General features: G+C 46.6%; 1 protein-coding gene across 3 annotated transcripts in view; it reads left to right on the top strand.

Moving 5' to 3' along the window:
- Window positions 1-23,735, top strand: part of EFR3B (EFR3 homolog B) — an 89,717-nt gene that overhangs the window by 25,003 nt on the left and 40,979 nt on the right. For all 3 annotated transcript variants that reach the window (XM_038560948.1, XM_038560949.1, XM_038560950.1), the window contains exons 2-3: window positions 14,403-14,479; window positions 15,494-15,621. In XM_038560948.1, coding sequence (XP_038416876.1) covers window positions 14,403-14,479; window positions 15,494-15,621 — 205 coding nt within the window. The remainder of the gene's footprint in view (window positions 1-14,402; window positions 14,480-15,493; window positions 15,622-23,735) is intronic.

Here is a 23,735-nt window from a genome sequence, read left to right on the forward strand (position 1 = left end):
AATCAATTGGACACATTTCTCTCTTTTTTGTTTTCATCCCCATCCTCAATTAAGGTGGCAATCGGATTAACCAAGATTGGCCGGAAAGCAGTGAGCGTGTTGGAAAGCGGGGGAGGGCTCAGAAAGGTCAGGCTGCTGGTAGCTACTGGTTTGTCAGACATGGTCTGGCCCAAACTGTCTACCCAGGGCCGATTCATTGGCTATTTAATTCCATTCCGCAGTAAAATCTGTCTGGAAACTTGGACCCTTCCTCCTTTCTCAAGCTCATTTTCTTTTTTTTTCTTTTAAAGATTTTATTTGCTTATTTGAAAGAGAGAGTCAGGGAGCAAGAGAGCACAAGCAGGGGGGAGCCTCAAAAGGAGAGGGAGAAGCAGGCTCCCCGCTGAGCAGGGAGCCCGACAACAGGGCTCCATCCCAGGACCCTGAGAATACGACACAAGCCAAAGGCAGACTCTTAATCTACTGAGCTCCCTTAAGCTCATTTTCATCAGCACATCCTCTTGGTTTCTTTGCTCCCAAATCTTCCTGGACAGTGAGAGACAGGTCTGGCCCCTCCACGCGCCCCCTGTACTGCATCACTAGTCCAGTAGCCACATGTCGCCATTTGATTTCCTGATCCCTAATAAAACCAAACCAGGCTCTCCCTGCATGATTCCTGGCTTTAATTACCAAGGGCAAATCAGCGCATCATTCAGAATAATGAAAGATTAGAAACAACAGGAAGAAATGATTAGATAAATCAGAGTCTTGTCAAAAGGTGGAGTAATGAGTAGCTATGAAAATGAGGTTCTGGAAAACATTTAGTGGGAAGATAGGTACAATACAAAAAGAAGAAAAAGTTATTAACACCATACTGTATGACCCATTTTTATGCCTATATTTAAAAATAGGCACAGACATGGAAATGAAAGCTAGAACAAATACACTAAATTTTTTTTTTTTGGAAAAAACTTTATAGGAAATTGCAAAAGAAATAAGCAGAGCGACAATTGCTTGTGAAAATTAAAAAGAACATACAATTGTATCTTCAGGAATTTTCGTGGAACATATGAGCCATCAAATTAAGATATCCATGTTCTCTAACACAGATGAACTGATCTGAGAGAAGGCAGTATGAACATGTTCTAATGTAGTGCTGCTTAATAGAGCCTTCTGTGATGATGGAAATGTTCAATCATCTCTGTGCTGTCTAATATGGAGTTTGGTAGTCACATGAATACAATGAAAACACTAAAATTTTGGGTTAATCACGATGAGTGTGATTATGTGATGTTTACATTCATTTTTATTTCTTCTTATCTTACAAACACACACACGGAAGTATGTATTCCTTTTAAAATCAGAAACAAGAAAAAAAAAGGAAAAAGAGAAGATGGAATCTTTTTGGTTTTCTTAAATATTTCCCCTTTGAAGAGTTATTGATTTTTCCTTCTGTGGATTCACCTGTACTTACCAATTCTCTCCACCCCCTTGAGATCCAGCTCAAGTCTTGCCTCTTCCAGGAAGCCTTCCTGGACTCATCGAACTCCCAGAGATTTCTTCAGTCTTATGTCTCATTATGACACATCATCAACTTGAAATATCTGTCAATCTCAACTGGAGAGTAAGTTCCTTGATGGCAGAAACTATATATTTTAAACTTCCTCCTCTTTCCCACCCCACCTAGCAAGTACTGTGCAATGTGCTGGGTCAGTTAGCATCAGCTGGAGACAGGCCAGGCCCTCTCTGGAGGCACTTGAGTCTGACGCCCCGGCTCTCCTAACTTTGTTCTGTTTCCTCCAATTCATCTGGAAGGGGTGTCTGTGCTATCAGCCCTGGGTTAAATTTTATTGTAAATTGCTTAAATAGAATTAGTTTGCTTTGGTAAGGATTGACTGTAAAGCTAAGAAAATAAATATGAACTATTTTGAGCAAAAAGGCGTTTCTCTTGGTGAATGAGGATCATGCAGTTGATGTTTATAAAAAGGAAAAAGTAAGGGCCAGGAGAGGAGGTGGCTTCACTGGGTCTCACACTGATCAAAGACATCACACGTCATACCAGCTTTCCTCCGGTCCTGCTGGGCTCAGGATACTGTACTGAGGTCAGAGGAAAGAGACCTGAGGAATTTACAGTTTATCTGCAGGGAGGATATATGAGTCACTGAAAATCACTTAGACTGAGCGAACGGTGATAGAAGAGTGTATGAGACAGTACAAGAATACAGCTGGCAGAGCGGAAGGTAATGCCTAGAGCCAGGGCTGTGGTTAATGGAGGTTGTTCAAGGAGGACCCAGCAGGTGCCAGGATCCATCCAACGTGATGATTTCAAGGCCGCCAGGTCTGAGGCTCTGAGTCTCCTGCCCATTCACCATCTCCAGCTTCTGCACCATCCTCACCACCCAAACACCCTCTTGTCTTCAGCTATGGGACTCTCTGTAACTGGGTGACTCCCCCTGTCTGCTCCTATTTCTTCAGACCTCCCTCTCTGCTCACAGCTGATGTGGCCTCTAGCTGCTGGACCAGCAGTCACAGGAGAGCATGGGCGAGAGGCCGACCTACAGCTGGGGAAGGACATGGATTGGAGCACACCCCGGCCCCACCTTTATGGGCCACCTCATGTTGAATACTATGTGGAAAGGTTGGCATTTAATGCAGTGGCTAGCTGCACTAACTGCTTGGCTGTGAAGCAAACTAAATCAAAGATTTGCCTCAAAACTACACATAGAATGACCCGAAGCAAGGAGACTGGCCGAGAGGCATTTCCAAGGACTGGCTAGCAGGAGTTCTGCAGGCGTCCTAGCACAGTGGCTATGGCATGCGAAAGCATGCGATGAACCTGAGGAATTGCTGAAGATGTATTTTTGGGAAAATGATGGGAGAATTCGAGGAGCCTCAGGGCAGAAAGTCACATGCTGTGTTACCTTAGGCAGGGCACTTAGCCCCGCTGATCCTGCTTCTTTATCTGTAAAATGGGAATAATAGTACATACCTTACTGGGTAGTTATGAGTATTATATTAAATATCTGTTGAGTGCTTGGTGTTGTGCTAAGCATAGAGTAGGTGGTAAACCCTGGTTGGTTTTTTTTTTTTTTTTAGATATTAAAGATGAGCTGACATGAGAAGCTGGGGCAGTGATAAAGGACAGGTGGGACTCCAAAGGAATGAACACAGTATCTCAGGGCATCTGACAGATGATGTGTTCATGGGGAATTTAGAGCAAGGGCCCTCGATGTTGAAAAGAATGATGTACTTATAGTGTTTGTTTGAGATTTACTGTTTGTTTATTTCAGATCACCAATCACCTGGGTTCATGGGTAGCTCCTAGCAAGGGGACAGATGAGTGGAGGAAACAGGATCAGGCAAGCAGAGCAAAGGAGAAACCTTTGCTGTGTAGGAGGCGCAGGGATACAGATGCTGCTGGCAGACAAGGTGAGAGGTCCAGAGTCCGCAGAGGCTGCCAGCAGCTGTGAGATCTGCTACTACGTGCAAAGAGCCAGGCCAGTGCTTCTCCCCCTGGCTGTGCACCAGAATCACGGAGTCTCCTCCTGAGACTCAGGGTGGCGGCAGCCACAGGGCAAGCTGGGAGCTGGCAAGCAGGGGGCCAGTGTGTGGCAGGGGCAGGGCCAAAGGAATCCTAATCCCTGACCACCCACCATCCAAAGCACCCCCTCCCCACCCCATCCCCGACCATCTGGAGGGAGCTGGGCTCCAGTGACCCTGATCTCAAGAGGCACAGGTGGTGACAAACCCAGAAGATGGGCTGGTATCAGTGGTTCTCCAAAGGGAACATTTCCCCAAGGCCCTCCTGGACCTCTGTTCTTTTGTTAAATGCCTTGCTGTCCCCTTACTTAGTTTGTGATGTTTTCTTTTTTTTTTTTTTAAGATTTTATTTATTTATTCATTAGAAAGAGGCAGAGACATACGCAGAGGAGAAGCAGGCTCTCTGCAGGGTGCCCAATGTGGGACTCCATCTCAGGACCCTGGGATCAAGCCCTGAGCCAAAGGCAGACACTCAATCACTCAGCCACCCAGGTGCCCCCCCCATACTGACTTTGAAATTCGTGACTCCTTTTCTACCCAGTTATACCCTCATTCTTCATTCAGCAAATATATATGACCATCATCCTTTTCTCCCAAATTAAAGGAGAATAGGGTCAGGGAAGTTCTCACTGGTTAGGTGATATTTTGGGCAAACATTTTAGGAGAAAAAAAGCCAGGGAGCCCAGAGGAAATAGGAAGAATAGTCCAGATGGGGGAATATTAAGTACAAGGACCCTGAGACAGGGTCACGCAACGTGGCTCATGCAGCTGGGGCAGAGAGAGCCATAGAGAGGTCCCAGGAAAGGCAGGGCCGCTGAGGCAGGTCTAACCATTCATAGAATTTGCAAGTTCGAGAAGGCCGCTAAAATCCTGTTCATTGAACACCATTAATCCCTACAGATGTGATTTTTCAGTAACCAGTGCAGCTACATGGTAGTGAAGCTGGCTATGCCACTTTTCCCTCTCTTTCTTAAAACTGGTACAGGGAGGCACCTAAGTGGCTCTGTTGGTTAAGTGTCAGCTCTTGCTTTCGGCTTAGGTCATGATCTCAGGTCTTGTGGTCAAGCGCCATATGAGGCTCTATGCTCAATTGGGAGTCTGCTTAAGATTCTCTGCCTCTAAAAAAAAAAAAAAAAAAAAAGATTCTCTGCCTCTCCCTCTCCCTCCCCTTCTACTGCTCCTCGTGAGTGCTCTCTAATAAATAAGTAAATAAAATCTTTAAAAAAATTGATATAAAAATATTAGGCAAGAAAAGTCCTATGACAGAGGAGGATCCTTAATTAATTTACTTTTAACATCCTGTAGTTGGATCTGCTAGATGCGATCCCTGGAGAGTAAGACAGAGCCTTGGGGAAGAGTACTCCTGCCTTAGAAATAAAATGGCTCAGAATTTAAAAGGTTCTTTTACAGGCACACGGCTGTGAGTTAAACTCCACCTACCTCTTTGTACTGACATTAAGAATAAATACTGTCAGTAGCAGGATTAAAGAAATATATAAAAATGTATCAATGAATCTCTTGTAGCAATGAACTGTTTTCAAATTCTTTTGTTGTGTTTTAAAGATTTTATTTATTTATTCATGAGAGACACACAGAGAGAGGCAGAGACATAGGTAGAGGGAGAAGAAGCCATCCCATGGGGAGCCTGTTGTGGGACTCGATCCCAGGACCCCGGGATCACTCCCTGAGCAGAAGGCAGATGCTCAACCACTGAGCCACCCAGGTGCCCCACAAGTTCTTTTAAATGTCTTCTGTTCTTTGGCTTTTTTACCCCTGGCCCAGTTGTGGCTGTTTTGAATTCATCATCTCCTGGTTGGAAGCTTTCTAATGGTGCTTGTGGGTTCCTATCATCTCCTGAGCTGGTATGGCACCCAGAGGCCAGGGGGTCCTGACCAAGCCTCGCCAGACATATCCCTTATCAGAGAGGAGACTTTTATCTTCTGCTTTTGGCTCTGATTACTTACCCAGGAAGTGTAGAGTGCAGCTCAAGGCTCTCTGCCCTCTGGCTGAGATTCCAAAAAAATCTCTTTCATTATATGACTGGTCCCTTTCTAACCTGGAGCAGATAAGACAGTACGTAATAGTGTTAGATTTCTTTTCCTCTGCGATCTGTTCTTGTGTTTCTTTCCTCCAGGATATGGTCAGCTGTATGGCTTCAGAGTTGTCCATCCTATCCTCTTTTGAAAGTCACCCTGTGCTTAAAAACATACAAAACATTTTTTCTATACTTCACTTTTCATTTTTTCTATACTTTCACTTTTTCTATACTTCCTCTCTGCTCCAAAAGAACAAGCCTATTAATTTTGTTTCTCTACCTAATTTTCCTTAAAACTGGGTATGTAGGGATGCCTGGGTGGCTCAGTGGTTGAGCATCTGCCTTTGGCTCAGGGTGTGATCCCAGGGTCCTGGGATTGAGTCCCGCATCAGTCTCCCTGTGGGAAGCCTGCTTCTCCCTCTGCCTATGTCTCTGCCTTTCTCTCTGTGTTTCTCATGAATACATAAATAAAAATTTTTTAAGAACTATGTATGTAAAGGATTGAGAAACAAAAAACTCCAGTGTCCAACACAACAGATCAGTTTATAGACACTTGTGTACTGCTTTTTCTCATATAAACATCCTATCCCTGCCCCATGCCTCTACGATTCTACTGTTAGACATGATTTTGTTTGGTTTTAGAGTTTTGTTTGGTTTGTTTTTTTTTAAGATGCATATGCCCTCTGGAAGCCTGTTTATCAGCTACTGCATCTTGTGAATTAGATAATCAGATTACTGAGGGAATTTTGATTTTTAGCATGCTAATAAGGCCATTTTTCTGGTACCAAGCAGCCTGAAGGCCCCAAATGCCTTAGATGGAGGACGTTTGGAAGGGGAGAAAAATGAGGAAAAGTTGAAATGTTTTACAGAAAACTAGTGGGAGGGGAAAACAGGAAGAAAGTGGCAGAGGGAAAGGACAAGGCAGCCGTCTTCAGGGGCTCTGCCTTTTGCTCCTCCTGCCCATTTGCCCTGAGCAATCGGACCCCGGTTCATGGCACTGGTGGTCGGTGGTGTCTGGGCCTACCAGCCTCGGAGCTCCAGCCTTGGTCTCTCTCCCAAGCCCTTGCCCTCCTGGGCAATCCCACCTGAAGTCCCCGCGCCCCCCGGCCTCCCAGCTCAGCCCAGGTCCCGGCACTGTCCTGGAAAGCCCGCAGTCCCCCTTAGTGCCATCCGCCCTTCCTCCCCACAGGTCTCCAGTCTTGCGGATTCCGCCCCTTCCTCCCCATCCCGATGACATCCCTCACTGCAGGCGGTTACCCCGACCTGGGGCGAGTCACTCACTCTCTCTGCCTTAAATCTGAGTCCAGTCTTGCATGCCACCTCCAGGCTGATCGTCACTGTCACCCCCGGCTCCCGCGGCTCCCAGAGCTTCCTGGTAACCTAGGCACGACCTAAGCTGTCCAGCCTGCTGCACAAAGCTGTCCTCGGCTGGCCCAGCCTGGCCGCCCCTGTCTTCCCTTCAAGCGAGTTGAGGAAGAGAGAAGAGGCGGTGGGCCTGTGGTGGCCAGATCCGCACCTCGGTCCCCTGGCAGGGGCCATCGCTGGCTCCATTTGTCATGTGAGGAAACTCGGCTCTGGGTTAAGGAACGTATTCCAGGTCAAACAGTCAGAAACAAGAAGAGCTGGGATTTCAACCTAAGCCCGTCTGACCCCTGAATCCAAATTATTTTTTTAAGAGTTTATTTATTTAGAGGAGGCGCCTGGGAGGATCAGTGGTTGACTATCTGCCTTTGGCTCAGATCGTGATCCTGGGGTCCTATAGGATCGAGTCCCCCATCAGGATTCCTTCAGGGAGCCTGCTTCTCCCTCTGCCTATGTCTCTGCCTCTCTTTGTGTCTCTCATGAATAAATAAAATCTTAAAAAATTTTTTTTTAAATTTATTTAGAGAGAGAGAGAGACAGAGTACATGTGTGAGCAGGGGGAGGGGCAGAGGGAGAGGGAGAGAACCCCAAGCAGACTCCATCTCATGACCCTGAGATCATGACCTGAGTCGATATCAAGAGTGGGACACTTAATCGACTCAGCCACCCAAGTGACCCTCTAAGCCCAAATTCTTAACCCCGGTGCTGGGGTGCCTCCCCCTCAAAGTGCGGTCCGTGGACCAGGAGCGGTGGTGGCCGAGGGGAGGTAGGGTTTCAGGCCCCATCCCTGTGGGCTGAACCAAAATCTGCATTTTAGTGAAGTCCCCAGATGACTCATGCCCTTTACAGCTTGAGGTTTTAGGGGAGAAGAAAGTCTCCCTTGACCCTCTTAGGGCTGGGTGTGAGAATGAAACTGACAGAGATTAATGGGACAAATTCACCTGAAGTCTTAGAGGAAGGTGGGGACCTTCATCAGAGAATGAGAACCTACCAGGCGACCAGAAGAAAGCTTTCATATATTTTAAACAGACACAAAAAATTTGTGAAGAATTGACAAAACAAAAGGGCTTGGGTTACTTGTAAATGGTGAAGAAGTAACTAGGAAAATATGGGTTAGCTTTATAAAGTTTATTTGCGGATTCCTCTGGTACGTTCTCTGCATTTCTGCCTTCATGTAGGAAAGGGGGAGGTATTTCTATGTTTACTGCTTCTTTCTTTTTTTTTTTTTTTTTTTTTAGATTTTATTTGTTTGTTTGACAGAGGGAGAGAGAGCACAAGCAGGGGAAGCAACAGAGGGAGAGGGAGAAGCAGGCTCCTCAGGGAGCCTGATGTAGGACTTGTCCCAGGACCCCTGAATCATGACCTGAGCCAAAGGCAGACACTTAATCAACTGAGCCACCCCAGGTGCCCCCATTTATTGCTTCTTGATGGCCTTCAGTTCAAAATAATTTTTATGTCAAAGAGACATATTTTAGGGTGACATTTTCTGGTTCCCTTCAGGATATGCTGCCCTGATGGTTCTTCTCTTTCCATATAAGCCCCTGGTTTTCTGAGCTCCATGACGGTGCCAACTCCTCCCCTCTCTGGCATGATAGTCAACATCATGGCCCCTGGATTTTTGGGGTTCAAATCCTGGTCTGCCACTTCTCAGCTGTGTCACTCTAAGCAGGTAACTTAACCTTCTGATGCCTCAGTATCCCTGTCTGTAAAGTGGCGACAAAATAGGACCACCCCATGGGGTTGTTGTAAAGATTTAATAAGTTAACACTAGTAAAGTATGTTAGCACTGAGCCTGGCACATAAAAAATAAAGCACCCATTGTGTTTTTTACCTCTGTGAATCCTACCCCACATCTTGTCCCTTCTCTTCTGAGAAGCCCTTCCCCTAGCCATCAGAACTCTAGGTGATCTCTCCCTTTCTGGAATCTGTGGTAAATTCTGGGACTGTGGTCATAGCATTGTATCTTAGGGAGAAACTTTTTTTCTTATTGTATTGATGAGGAAACAGTCTCAAAGATAAAATGGCAGAACCAGGACTTGAACTCAGAGTTCAACGCAACAGAACCAGGACTTGAACCCAGTCCTTTTCAGACTCTAAAATTAGCACCATTTCCAATGTATTACATTTACAGCATTGTATTATAGTATATTATGATAGGCAGTGCATATGCCTTGGAAAAAGAATGTTAAAAGTATTCATCACAGTGATATTTGTAATTGCAAAAAATGAGATGTTGGTGTGACAAATGTCAACAGGTTCCTTTACCTTGTGACTTTCCAGAGACTTTAATATGTTAATTTGCACCATGAGTCTGAAATCAGGAGATTTGGCATGCACAATTTGATACATTTATCTGTCCTTAGACCCTTTTCCTGAGAGATGCTTGTTAGCATCTCACAACTAGAGCTTCATGGAATGTGGTTTGGGGATGCAGCTCTGTTCTCCAGACCTCTGCTCTATCCCCATGTACTGGTCAGTTCATTGACGTTGACCTTCACTTCCGCCACAGTGATGCTGGCAGGCTGGAGTGAGCCAGAAGATGCAGAGAGAGCAGAAACAGGTGGACCATCTGGGATGGCTTGGAAAGGAGAAGAACATGAGCCTTTCTTTGGGGTCTGTGTTTTTTTTTTTTTTAAAGATTTTATTTATTTATTCATGAGAGACAGAGAGAGAGGCAGAGACACAGGCAGAGGGAGAAGCAGGCTCCCTGCAGGGAGCCCAACTTGGGACTCGATCCCGGGTCCCTAGGATCACGCCCCAGGCCGAAGGCCGAAGGCAGGCACTAAACCACTGAACCACCAGGGCTGCCTGGGTCTGCGGGTTTTTACTGAGGATGGTAGTCTGGTGTACCTGTCCTCGCAGGCATCTGGGAATCAGTTAAAATAAAGACTAGGAACCAGGTGTTATTCCTTGGAGCCAGGGGCCTTGACAATGGTCTGGAATGGGTAAATGATACCTTCATCTGGTCATTTTCACTGGATCCTTCCTTAGATGTTATCTCTTCCAGAGAAATCTATCAGCTCCTTGTCCCTTACAAGGAGGGCATATGCTATTTGCATTACAAAGCTTGTATAAAATGGGGTGGGGGTGCAGGTCCTAGAAAGAATAGAGCCCAAAAAGAAGCAAAGGGGGAAAAAAAACAGTTTTTCTCTCATGGGGCCCCTTTTGTTTCCATCTCAACATGCAGCAACTGCTGTGCTAGTGACTGACTTTCCGAGGGCCAGGCCTGTGGATTCTCTCCAACAACAGTCTTGCTTTATCCAGTCAGCATCCAAGTCTGCTCTGTTGAGTGAGCGCCTGGTGTGTCACATTTGCATTGGGGTTTGCAGAGGCCAGAAGGTTTGGGGACGCCCGGTTCGGGAAGATGCTAGCCATCCTTGGAGGTGGAGTCAAGTTATTGTGATAGGCAAGTACAGAGAGCTGCCTTGGGCAAGCGGTTCATGTTTCAGATCCACAGACCCAATGAGCTTTGAGCTGAAGGAACTGCCGTGAGCCTCACTTCTCGGGCCTTTTTGGGTGTCCACGGGCCTTGGTCAATGGGGCAAGCCCCACTACGCTGTACCAGCCAGCACAGAGCAGTGGGCAGCGGTGGAAGGGCTCGGCTGACCCAGGGGTGGGGAATGCAGAGGGGAGGAGAGTACTGGTGAGCCTTCACTGATTGCGACCGCCTGGCCCTGCTTCGTGGGCTTTGCAGCCACCAAGTCACTTTGACCTCCCAACATAACAGCCTGGTGCCACAAGCCCAGGACACTCACCAATGCGGCGTCATCACTTGCTCCAGGTCATGCATCTCAGAAGTAGCGGTCCTGGGATTTAAGTAGAAGCTGTGCTGTGGGGCCCCTGGGTGGCTCAGTCGGTTAAGCACCTGACTTCAGCTCAGGTCATGATCTCCTGGGTCCTATTGATAGAGCCCTATGGGCAGGCTCTGTGCTCAGTGGGGAGTCTGCTTCTCCCTTTGCCCTCCCCCAGCTCCTCTGGCCTCCCCCTGCTGGTGCATGTACATGCGTGTGCTCTCTCTCTCTCTCTCTCTCATTCTCTCTCTCTCAAATAAATAAAATCTTTTCTTTTTTTTTTAAATTTTATTTATTTATTCATGAGAGACACAGAGAGAGAGACAAAGAGAGGCAGAGACACAGGCAGAGGGAGAAGTAGGCTCCACGCAGGGAGCCCGACTTGGGACTCCATCCCGGGTCCCCAGGGTCACGCCCTGGGCCGAAGGTGGCGCCAAACCGCTGGGCCACCCAGGGATCCCCAAATAAAACCTTTTTTTTTTTTTTTAAGATTTTATTTATTTATTCATAGAGACACAGAGAGAGAGAGAGAGGCAGAGACACAGGCAGAGGGAGAAGCAGGCTCCATGCAGAGAGCCCGACGTGAGACTCATCCAGGGTCTCCAGGATCACGCCCTGGGCTGCGGGCGGCGCTAAACCGCTGCACCACCTGGGCTGCCCAAAACCTTTTTTTAAAAAAAGAAAGAATGGGATGCCTTGGTGTCTCAGTGGTTGGGCGTCTGCCTTCGGCCCAGGGCGTGATCCTGGAACCTCAGGATTGAGTCCTCCGTCGGGCTCCCTGCATGGAGCCTGCTTCTCCCTCTGCCTGTGTCTCTGCTTCTCTCTGTGTGTGTCTGTCATGAATGAATAAATAAAATATTTATAAAATAAATAAAATAAAATAAAATAATAAAAAAAGAAAGAATGAACGAATGAAAACCCATGCTGTTGACCACTCTGCCTTGAGAGCCCTCAAGGGGTCTGAGGAGGTCAGAAAGAAAGAACAGACTAGGAAGAAGCAGTCAGGAAGCGCCCCGAGGGACGCCTGGGTGGCTCAGTGGTTGAGCGTCTAACTTTGGCTCAGGGCATGTGGGTCTGGGATCCAGTCCCACATCGGGCTCCCTGCAAGGAGCCTGCTTCTCCTTCTGCCTGTGTTTCTTCCTCTCTCAGTGTGTCTCTCATGAATAAATAAATAAAATCTTTAAAAAAAGAAAAAAGGAAGCAGCCTGAAAGCAATGCCAGCTCTGCTGATGAGGGGGCACCTGCATTCCTCTCTTATTATTTTAAGGCCTTTTTACCTCTTCCTGTCTGGTGGGTAAGTGCCCTAGGGCCTTGAATGTGACTGGTTCCCACAGAGGGGTGGGTGGGGGGCCCTGCCTGGTGGTTCCTTGAGTTCTCTGTGCTGGGAAAGGCGCATTCCAGGCAGAGGCGCTGGAGCAGAAGAGTAGCTTGAGGCTTATTCCTTCTAGAACACAAGAGAGCAGGAGACCAACAGGCTGCCTGGTTTCTACAGGGAAGAAACAGAGCCAGTGTCCCTAAACCAAACTACAACTGGGCCTGCTGCCTGTGGGAAGCAGCTCCTGGTCCCCCTGGTAACACCAAGAACCCCACGCCCCCTCAGGGCCCCTGCACAGAGGTTTCTGCCCTGAGTACCCAAAATTGGCTTGTGCTTCCTCAACAAGCCTGAGTTTCTAGCAACCATGAGTTGGCCTCTGTCCAGCGCAGATCCTGTCTCATAGGCCTCTCAGAGATGTTTGAGGAAGGGACAGGCCCTGTGGCTTTGCCACCCTAGCTTCTCCTGTTGCTCTTTCCTCATTCCCTTAAGACACAAAGGCCCGGTGCTCCTGGTCTGGGGACAGTGACAAAAGAGGCTGCCGGGAGAGTGTAGGGCAGGTCCTGTGGGCGTCTCGGGAAGAAGCCTGCTGACAGCTGCCCTGGGTATAAGTCAAGGTGGCCTAAGGGGGAAGGAGAATGGGTTTAAATCCCAGGCTTGCAGGCCCAAGACAGAGAACGCCACCCCTGGGTGCTGTTCACTCATGAGAACTAGCCCCAGCTGGCATCCAGAGCCCTAACGCCCGCCACCCCCAGGCATGGGTAGAGGGCTGATGAGGAGATGCCAGGCCAACCCAGTGAGACTGAACCTGGACAGCCTGGCTCTGCAGCCGTGGCTCAGTTCTACTGCCCCCCATGCATGGGGTGGGGGTGCTGTTGGGGGCACACAGCTCCCCATGAGGGGTGACATGAATCGGTTATGTGATATCTTGCCTTTCTTTGGCGCACCCCTTGGCTTCCCCAAGAAAGCACCCATTCCTTTGTACCTGAGTCACCCCAGGGCCCAAATCACTGCTCCTTCCTCCTCCTGGCACCACTGCCCTGCACCCCCTTCCAATCAAAATTCCCAGAAAGCTGCCTTTCTCCGAAGCTGTAAAGCTCTTTGTGTGATTAAAGTAATTCCCACTAAAGTAATTCATTCTTTTCTGAATGACCCGTAGGCTTGATCCTTCTGTGGTGCATTTGCATTTCAACTGGAAAGTTTGTACAAGCAGAATTAAGCATTAATTGGGAGAATGAGGGAGCAATTATTTTGGGAAGGGGTGGACTTTCCCAGGCCCTTCCCTGCCCTCCCCTCGGCTCCTCCCCACAAGGCCCACTCCCCCCACGGGACAGGGAGGGGTGCGGCTGAGATGTGAAAGGCAGGATCCCTGGGCCCCCGAGGAAGGTAGAGCAGCAGCGCTTCCCAGATGGTTGTTTCCTTTGTCCACTGAAAGTTTTGATGGTGGGACCTACAAGAGTCAGCTTCTTATTTTCCCAAGGTTTGTTCTATTACTGCTGACTTCCTAACACCACCATCTCAAGCACCTGAAGACAAAGAAAGAGGTCATGTCCGACAGTCTCCTCCATGGAAGAGATTCAGCTTTCTAAAAATGTACCACGTTGTTCTTAGTCTTTTGCCACAGACTGGTGAACACTTCGTGGGGTGGGGGTGCTGGCCTGGAGGACCACGCATGGCCTGGCTGCCCGCTAGGACCCCCACCTCACCCTGAAACACCACCCTTACACCGCATTAAAGATGCATTTTCAAATGTTAATAATTAATAGTCATGTTAATTTATCATAGTTTCATATAACATTCTATAATGGAAATGCCTCCAGGGGATGGGATGGTGGAGGAGATTGAGGAGAGAGAATAGAAGAAGTGGGGTGCCAGTGAGGAGCAGGAGGAGGAACAAGCATGCCTCCAAGCTGTGTCCACCTTCTCAGGATGCCAGGGGAGGTTCTTGGGCTGCCGGAGGCAGGTTTGCAGTCCTGCCCCCAAAAGTGTGTGTGCATGTGTGTGTGTGTGTGTATGTCCACCTGAACATGCCCGCCCATGTGCCAGGAACATATGTAGGGGTGGCACCTGACCTTTAGGTGAGCTCCCAGCCCTCAAAGCGCTCCTCCACACCTGGCTTCATGAACAAGTGCTGGTATCATGCTCACATATGCTCCTGCGCTGGAGCCCCAAACAAAAGACACAAAACACAAAGGACAAATGTTTGGAATGTGGGCAAGCTGTGGGAGACAGTCACTCCAGGGCCCCTGGCACTCTAGGGGAGGAATCTTTCTGCTTCCTGACATGGGTTTGGCTCCTTACAATGCCACCTTGGCCTGGTTCCCAAGTCCCCTCAGCCTGCCTAGGAGGCTACACTCACAGGTTTATCTTCTTGCCGTTGTAGGTGTGTGTGGCTGCTGCGGTGCTCTGCGCCCCAGGTACAAAAGGCTGGTTGACAACATCTTCCCTGAAGATCCCGAGGTAGGTGACACCTCCCCCTGGCATCACCTCCTACCGCCTCACCCCATCCAAGGCTGTGAGGGGAAGGCCCCTGCCTGTGGGCCTGCTCAGACTCTGGTCAGTGGGGAGAGCCAGCTGGGGGCCTGCAGGCTGAGGAGATTTGGCATCTGCAGAGGGCTTGGGAAGTTGGTTTTGGCACACTCGGAGCCTTTGCTGTACCACTGAGACATCCTTCTCACTCATGTCTCCTCTCTGAGTGATGGTGCCTTGAGCAAACTCTCTTGATGGTTCTATTTCCCTGCTGTGTAGTGGGAGCACTTCCCTTCTTGGGTTTTGGCTCAGGAGCCCGTGTCTTCTCTGTGGCTCCCTCTGGCAGCTGCCAGGTGTCTGGATGAACTCACGCACGCACGCAGAAGGCCTGGCTTCTCGGCTTCCCAGCCGCCCCTCCCTGCTCAGGCTGCATGACAGGTTGTGTGGTTTTGGAAATGTCAGGATCTGATGTTTTTGATTTGCTCTCCAGAAATCAGTGACATCTTCTTGATGAACAGTTGAAGGGCCATACTTCCTAGCATCCGCTGGAAAATTTCCTAATTGCTGTTGAGCCGCCTTCTTTTCCTGTTCATGTCTTGGTGCTGGATACCCAGTACATTTTAATTCTGATTGCTTTCAATGAAGCCTTGTCATTCACTCACACACACACACACACACGCGCGCGCGTATACACACATATATACAGGTGCATATATATACACAGCCACATGTACCCCCATACATATATATATATACATAATATATACATTTATGCCACTATTCTAATTTATAGCTGGCACACTTTGGGCTAAGTTGTGAGTTCCTGGGAGGCAGGAATGATGCTTTAACCATCTCTATATCCCTGACCCCACATAGCGGGATTTGTCACATACAGAATGGCACTCTGGAAAATGGTTATTGAATTGACATATTATTTACCGTTAGACTTGAACCCTTCTAGCCATGGAATGGTCATGGTGCAACATAATGGCCTGTCTTTTACAGGATGGCCTAGTGAAGACTAACATGGAGAAGCTGACCTTCTATGCCCTCTCAGCTCCAGAGAAGCTGGATCGAATTGGCGCCTACCTCTCTGAGAGGCTCATCCGTGATGTGGGTCGTCATCGATATGGGTAAGAAATGTGAGAAAATGAGAGATATTTTCAAAAATATTATATTTTTAGGGCAAAATATAGGATCCTTTTATGAAAATGATAGTAGACTTGGTCATTGAGCAAACTAGGAAAACAGGGACTGGGCCTGAGGGAGAGTTGCATGTGTTCCTGCAATGGCAGAGTAAAATTTGATGTTGCTGTCAAGATGTAGGAAGAAGGGGATATTGGCTTTCTAGGAGCACCTCTTTTTACCCATTGTGTCTCTATTTAGAAGCCTTCACCATTTACCCATTGTGTCTCTATTCAGAAGCCTTCACCCACAATCTGGGGCCTTGAAATGTTGGTCTAGTCCAGAATCTGCAATTATTCTCATCAAACCAATAAACTTACAGTCTTAAAAAGCAGAGTAGGGAGAAGGGGGTGTCTGGATGGCTAAGTTGGTTAACTGCCGACTCTTGATTTCAGTTCAGGTCATGATCTTAGGATCTTAAGATCAAGCCCCGCATTGAGTGTGCTTGGGGTTCTCTCTCTCCTTCTCCCCCTGGCCCACTTCCCTCTCTCTCTAATTAAAAAAATCAGACATTAAATATTAAAAAGGGCGGAGCCATCTACATTCTAGGGAGAAGGCAAGGTTAGGGGTAATTTGTCCATTGAAAATACACTTAAATGAAATATTTATCAATCTTCTGAGAGGGAAGGACTTGCTATGTTTAGTAAAGAAATCTGAAATGAAAATAACTGATCAGGGATCCCTGGGTGGCGCAGTGGTTTAGTGCCTGCCTTTGGCCCAGGGCATGATCCTGGAGACCCCGGATCGAGTCCCACATCAGGCACCCTACATGGAGCCTGTTTCTTCCTCTGCCTGTGTCTTTGCCTCTCTCTCTCTCTCTCTCTCTGTGTCCCTCATGAATAAATAAATAAAATCTTAAAAGAAAAAGAAAACAACTGATCAATAGATTTAACTGTTTAAAAAATTTAAATATTTTGCTGTCAAAAAAAGAAACCATCAAAATTTAAAAGAGAACAAAAAAAGTGTTTTGAAAGAATAAGACAAAGGATTCAAACTCATCTATTGGTTGCATATAACAAATGGTGGGGCTGGAGTGGAGAAAATTAGTCACTAAAAGCTGTGAAGCCAGAGCCGCAAATAACCAATTCACAGAAAGAGGAAGAAGAAATAATAATAGTCAACAAACTTATAATCAAAGATGTGGCTTGAAATACTAAGAGAACATCTTCACTTAGCAAACTGATAAAAAAGTATTTCTAGGGGCACCTGGTGGCTCTGTCAGTTAAGTGTCTTTGCCTTCAGTTCAGGTGATCCTGGAGTCCTGGGATCAAGTCCTGCATTGGGCTCCCTGCTTAGCAGGGAACTGGCTTCTCCCTCTCCTTCTCCTGCTTGTGCTCTCTCGCTCTCTCTCCCTTTCTCTGTCAAATAAGTAAATAAAAACTTGAAAAAACAGTATTTCCAGTATTAACCAAGGAATGGCAACATGGGGGGCAGTTTCATACTTTTCAAGAATAAGTACAAATTGATTGAACCTTTTTAGAAAGTAATTTTGAAATGTAGATCAAATCTTCAAAAACATTTATGCCCTTTGGTCCACTAAATTCCTTTTCTATTCTTCTATCCCAAGAAATCAATCTTAAATATAAACTAGCTTTACACACAAATATGTTCATTATGGTGTTTTTTATAATAATGAAATAGTGAAAATTAATGTCCAATAAGAGGAAAATGGTTTAGCAAATTATGATTAGTGAAATATTATCTATTCGATAGAAATGATGTTCATAAACATGCTTTCCACATAATAATGAAAATGCCTTAAATAAATGAAAAATAGAATATAATTCGATAGAAATGAGGTTCATAAACATGCTTTCCACATAATAATGAAAATGCCTTAAGTAAATGAAAAATAGAATAAATAATTATGTATATAGTATTTTACAATCAAGTTAAAAAATAGACAACAAATCTCAATGCCTAGAGAATATAGTAAAAACAATTATGCCATAAATGTTAGGGGTGCTCTTTTTTGGAGCAGTGTGTTTAGGTTTGTGTGTGTGTGTGAGCTTTGTTTTATGTCCTATCTACCTTTTTTGTGTATTTCCTAAATGTTCTCTATTAAGCATGTGTTACTTTCCAACAAGAAGAGTGAGCAGCAGGACCTACTGTGTTTGCTGTCCTACCTACACCACAATTTGGAGAATTTGTGTAAAAGAACCCAAAGACATCCCTGGTGGCATTGCTGATAGGGCAGGTGGTGGGGTAGATCTAGGACAATTGTTCCTAAGTCTTGTTGCTTAGGCTATGCAATGGCTATTCCCCATATATCCATCCTCTACTTCTTCCTTTCTCCTGCTGCAGACTCCAGATTATGGCAGCATTAGAAATTATTCCCCTGCTTCATCTCTCTTGTTCCAGTTCTTCCAGACAAGATCTTCAAAACGAAGATCTGTCTCTTTAAGAATAAAATCCAAGTTCCTCAGCTTAATTTCTGGGGACTTCTACAACCTGCCCCTAAGTCATGCTCCACCAGCCATGCCTGCTGCACCTGCCATGCCTGCTCTAGACCCACTCCAGATAGACCGGCTGGCGATCACCACTGGCTTTCTGTACCTCACACCTCTCTCTCAAGGGGCAGTGCCCTTTCCCCTTGACCCCCCACCATCATCATGGGCCCCCACCACTGCCCATCAGCCCTACCACCTGCCAAGATACCTTCTTCCAGGTGAGGAAGCCAGAATGAGCCCTGGAGGGAAAGGTGTGCATTGTGCCAATAGGGTGTAGAGGTCCAACCTCTGCAGGATCCACCAGCAAATCTGAAATCAAACTATCCCTAGGAGTAACAGCAAGACCGGAAACAATACATTTCTATCATCATCTTATAAAATGAAATTAGGCTACACGCTCAATAAAAAGGGCACAAATGCACTGTACGTGCTGATTATATAAATCGCCTTGACATATTATAAAGCATGCTCAAGCAAGTAAAAATGACTTTATCCTAGATTGAACCTAAAACTAATATGCTAGCAATAACATTACACATTTAATACTAATTTTATCTGCCCTCTCTGCAGTGATGGTTCTCAGTAAAAATGTCCTATAGCCAGCAGAGCCACTTCGAATCATATTCCACTGCCCTTAGAACTGCAATTCAAAATTGGTATCATTCTGTTAAAAATAGTCATTGCAGCATCTAAGTATTTAAAGGCTTGAAGGCCTCACTGGAAGCTTTAATCATAAACATTTGGAGAAGAAAAATCTGTTAGATCTGATCTCCTATTCTTTCTCCTTGCCCGCCCCAATGCCATGCACATCATTATTATCTTCCTAGTCATCAGTAACTTCCTGATGGCAGCTCTGGAAGAGCAAAATATCCTCCTTCAGGCTCCGGGGCTGTGTCCCCCGTCATCACACAGGTGTCTGTATTTATGGTTTGACCATTTATGGATGACACAAACCTTGGGTGTTGGACTCAGTAGCAGAACTGTCCTCTTCTACCCCACTGCCTCCCTGCTTCATCACCCCACTCCAGTCGTGTGCAAACTCTGCCTTTATATGTGTTTAGCATCCAGGATGATAACCAGATGCAGGCAGGGAGAGAACAAGGTGTGAATTCCAAGTTACTGCTCATTGACATGGGCCATGATGGGCAGAGATGTGCAGAGGAGCAAAAAGTGAGATTTCCCTCTATTTTTCTCCATCTTTGTACATTTTCCTTCCAATTCAGCCCAACTGCTAGAACACCCCTAGAAACTGGAGAGCACGGGGCAGCGGGGGTGGGGCACCGAAAGTGCCTTGTGAGACTCAAGATCAGTTGGCAGTGACCACAGAGCTCTGACCATATACAGATTCTATCAGGTTCCTCAGTGCCTAGAGCCTGGAGGGTGGAGATCCCCAAGCCAAAGAGGGATGGGCTTACTCCCTGAGGACCTTGACCCCAGACCTGATTTGGTGGGACTCCTAAGAGACACGCATTTCCCAGGAGGAGCCTGAACAGGGTTGGAGGATGGCCTTGACCCTTCAGACAGAGATATTGCAGATTCCTACTAGAAGAGGAGCTTTATCCTTTCCTCCCCTGGCTGAGGTCAGCCCCTACTTTTGTGTTCCTAAAACCCAGAAGTTTCTGTCCAGGAGTGGGGCTGACCAAGTCCATTCTAACTGCATAGAATGAGAGGTTCTCTGTTAAGGCGATTGACTTCTGAGTGATTCTTGGGCAGTGACTGGCCCTGTCTAAGCTGTCCTCTCTCTCCTGCCTGCCAGTCTTCATCTCTGAATTTGCCTGTCTTCTCCCACCCACCCCGTTCCCAGACTCTACACCTGCTCCTCCTTTTCTGGAGCTCAGTGCCTCTTGACTGAGCGTAAGGTGTTTGAGCAGAACCAGCTGCCTGTTCTGGAATTCAATATGAGATACTTCTTGCCTCATGCCCTGTGTTTCTCCTCCATTGTTATAACTCACCTCCTGCCTTGGCACTCACCCCTGCGTTCCTGTTGTCACCGATCAAGTGTCCTCTCCCAGTGTCGGTTGCTACCTGTGAACCCGATTCTATCTCAAATTCCATGGGTTCTGTCTTCCTCACCTGCTGGGAAGCCCTACGAGTACATCCAGGACCCTTGGTTGTCACCTGCTGCTGCAGTCTGTGCCCGCTCCTGCCCTTCCCCCTTGGGCCCTTGGGGCAGGCTCGTCCTCACCAGCTCCCTCCTGCTCCTCGTTCTCAGTCAGGCCAGTTCAGTTTCCCAGACCTATTACTATGCTGGACTCCTTCCAGGACACCGAGCCCAGATCAGATTTCTGCTGAGACCGACCCATCTGGCCCTGGTCCTTTGAGCAGCCATCATCCTGAGAAGCTCATGCTCTATTCTCCCTGAGAGGATGGGCCCCACTACAGGTTGTATCCAAGAGGGCTATGGTAAGGTCAGACCAGCACAGAGAGCTTTGAATCTTATAAGATACTTTGAAAAATTCAAGTTCATAATTACAATCCTTCCATCATTAGTATTAGGGCACCACATGAGGGACAAAGAAGAGTGTATTCAAAGAAGTAGGCCCTCAACTGCCTGACTTTTCACTTTCTCTGCCACCATAATTTTCACTTTCCATCAGAATTTCCACCCCTGGTTAGTAGCCAATTTTTCTTTTTTCTTTTTCTTTTCATTCATTCATTCATTCATTCATTTTGTTTGCAAAGGATGGTTTTACCTTATTAGGATTTTCTGGGAATATTTTACAGGAAGAGGAAAAGCAGTGATCTAAACTCTGGAATTTGGGAAGCCTTCTAGTTTCTTCTCGTGCCAAACCCCACCCAACCTCTTCCTTTCCCTCATTTGAACTTAGTGAACAAATGGTGAAGCCCTTCATACCTAAGATGCTGGGATGATTCATGAGAGAAGAGAATTCTGCTCTCCTGCCACCGTTGCCCAAACGTGGCCAGGTTCGTCTGCAAGGAAAGCGTGTCTCTTTCGGAAGGGCCTCAGCCAGGCTGCTTCCCAACCACATGGGATTCAGTCTGCCTCACTGGCCAGCACAGCCGACCTGAAACATGCAGGGACTATCTGCAAAGAATGGCAGGTTTCCTGGACTGTGATGGGGATGGCCTCTGAAGAGCAAGGCTGTCGTGTGCCAGGAATGGCCAGCCACTCCTACCCCCCGCCCCACCCTTGCCCCAGCTGGGACTGGTGGCTCCTGTGCACTCCAGGAGCTCTAAGACCAATGCTGGCTTTATATTTGAAAGACATTCTGTAGATAAGAGCATGACCTGATCCATTTGTAAACATGCCCAGAGATGATCATTAATAGTGCTTAATATTATTAAATAATAATTTAATAATAGTAGACTCAGTTCAGTAAACACTTTTCAAAAATGGACAGGACAATTTCAGAGTAGGAAAGCTGTTTTTCTTACGATTGCTCAGTATAAAAGTTAGCTCAAGGGTATCTAAGAAATGGTATCTGATGTCTTAAAAAAAAAAAAAAACGCAATCATTGAGGAGATGCCACGGCTGCTGTTACTTTATATGTTTGGATTTGCAGAGCTGGCTCATGTGCCAGGCAGTTTGGACACATGATGTCTGAAACTGAACAGCTGCCATAAGCAGCGTTGTGCGGGTTTGTGTTGTGGCCTCAGGGTACCTCCAGAAATCACCTCATAGTCATACTTTTTATCTATTTTTTTTATTCAACCAAACTTTGTTTGAAAAAGAAGATAAGCAACTAGCTAATCAAGGCTTTTCAAATATCTGCCTAACATTCCAAAGATGGGTATGACTGGGACTGAGGCATAAAGGAGAATAAATCTTTTCATTCATCCTTTATGATATGCCTGGCATATGAACCTGGCTTTCGAGCATCAGGCAGCTTTCACACTTTAAAAGCTCGTGCTGACACATCCACCATAATCTTTCAGACAAGTCTTTTGCTACTTGCTTTTGACTTGAAGGCATTAATCTGATCCCTCAGCACCTCTGTTAGGGTGAGGAGTTCTCTGCCCACTTTACCTATCGTGCATTTCTGTGTAAAAGGAAGTACTATTCTAGTCCACATGGTGTGGCTTAACAAGTAGGAGGATCAAGGCCCTGGAACAGCACGTGAGCTCACACATGAGTCCGCAGGGTTCTTAGGATAATCTTCCCCTCACAGGATAGAATCACTTCCAGCTTCTCTTCTCCTTCTTATGAGATCAGTCGCTGATTTGCTTTGGATTGCTCGGGATTTGCTTTTATTTGCATCATGAGGCTCCCCAAGCACTCCCAAACCTGATCATTAGGTATCTGTGTTATTTGTGTAAAAACTCAGTGGCTCCAGCAATATGGAAGTGGTTTTGTCCTCTCTCGTGTCATCGTCCAGTCTGGCTGTGTGGGCTCTGCACCCTGAGGCTGTCCAGAGACTTCCATGTCTGGGACTCCAGGTATTGCCACTCCTTAGCTGGCAGGCAAAGGGAAGGGGAGGACGTGGAGGCCAATCCTGTCCTTTAAGCAAGTGACGCTGACATTGTTCACCTCACTGTCCCTCATTTTAATGGCAACATTTCACTCACGTGACCTCAGCTAGCCGCAAAAGGGGCTGGGAACTGATCCTGGTGAGCAGTCACAAGCTCAGCTAAAATTCCTAATTACTGGGGAGGAGGGGGGAAAGAGATTACAGGAAAGACTTCTAGCATTCTGCCTCAGAAACCTAACTCCCCCCCAAAAATTATAAAGATTTTAACTCGAATGATTTTGGACAGGGCACCTGGGTGGCTCAGTGGTTAAGCATCTGCCTTTGGCTCAGGGCGTGATCCCCGGGTCCTGGGATAAAGTCCGGCATCAGGATTCACGCAGGGAGCCTGCTTCTCCCTCTGTCTATGTCTCTGTCTCTCTCTGTGTCTCTCATGAATAAATAAATAAAATCTTTTTTAAAATAAATAAAAATAAAATTATTTTGGACAGATTTGCAACAGTGTTTTTGTCAGAAGTTAAACAATAACCTTTTCCATTGAACACCTACTTTGTTTTCTTTCTTTCTTTCTTTTTCTTTCTTTCTTTCTTTCTTTCTTTCTTTCTTTCTTTCTTTCTTTTCTTTTAGAGAGAGCAGGGTGAGGGGCAGAGGGAGAGGAAGAGAGAGAATTTTAAACAGGCTCCAGGTCCAGTGCAGAGCCCAATGTGGAGCCCCATCTCACAACTCTGAGATCATGACCTGGACCAAAATCAAGAGTCAGAGACTCAACTGACTGAGCCACCCAGGTCATCTGTTTTCTTTAGTGTGCAAGTACTTTATAAGGAGGACATGAACCCTTGATGATATACCTCACTTGACCATGCACTCATGTCTCCACCACAGAACACACGTCGAGTTTGGACTCAGATGTGCACTCCTAATTCTCAATAGGAATTTGATTTGTGGCATTTTTCTTGGGATTCAAGAGAGGCATTGAAGAAGACAAGCACCAGCCAGGATAATCAGGGGTTGTCCAACAAAGGCTAGTTTGGAAAGGATTGGATATTTTTAGCACGGGGAAGAAAAGAGCAAGAAAAATGAGATTGATCTTTTCAAGTGGTTGAAGGGCTGGCGTGTAAAAGGTATAGCCCTGTCTTTTTACTATTCCTGAAAGTAAAATTGTGAATAAAGGATAAAGTTGTTAAG

The sequence above is a fragment of the Canis lupus genome, chromosome 17 (genome assembly GCF_011100685.1).
Source record: "Canis lupus familiaris isolate Mischka breed German Shepherd chromosome 17, alternate assembly UU_Cfam_GSD_1.0, whole genome shotgun sequence".
Classification (NCBI taxonomy): domain Eukaryota; kingdom Metazoa; phylum Chordata; class Mammalia; order Carnivora; family Canidae; genus Canis; species Canis lupus.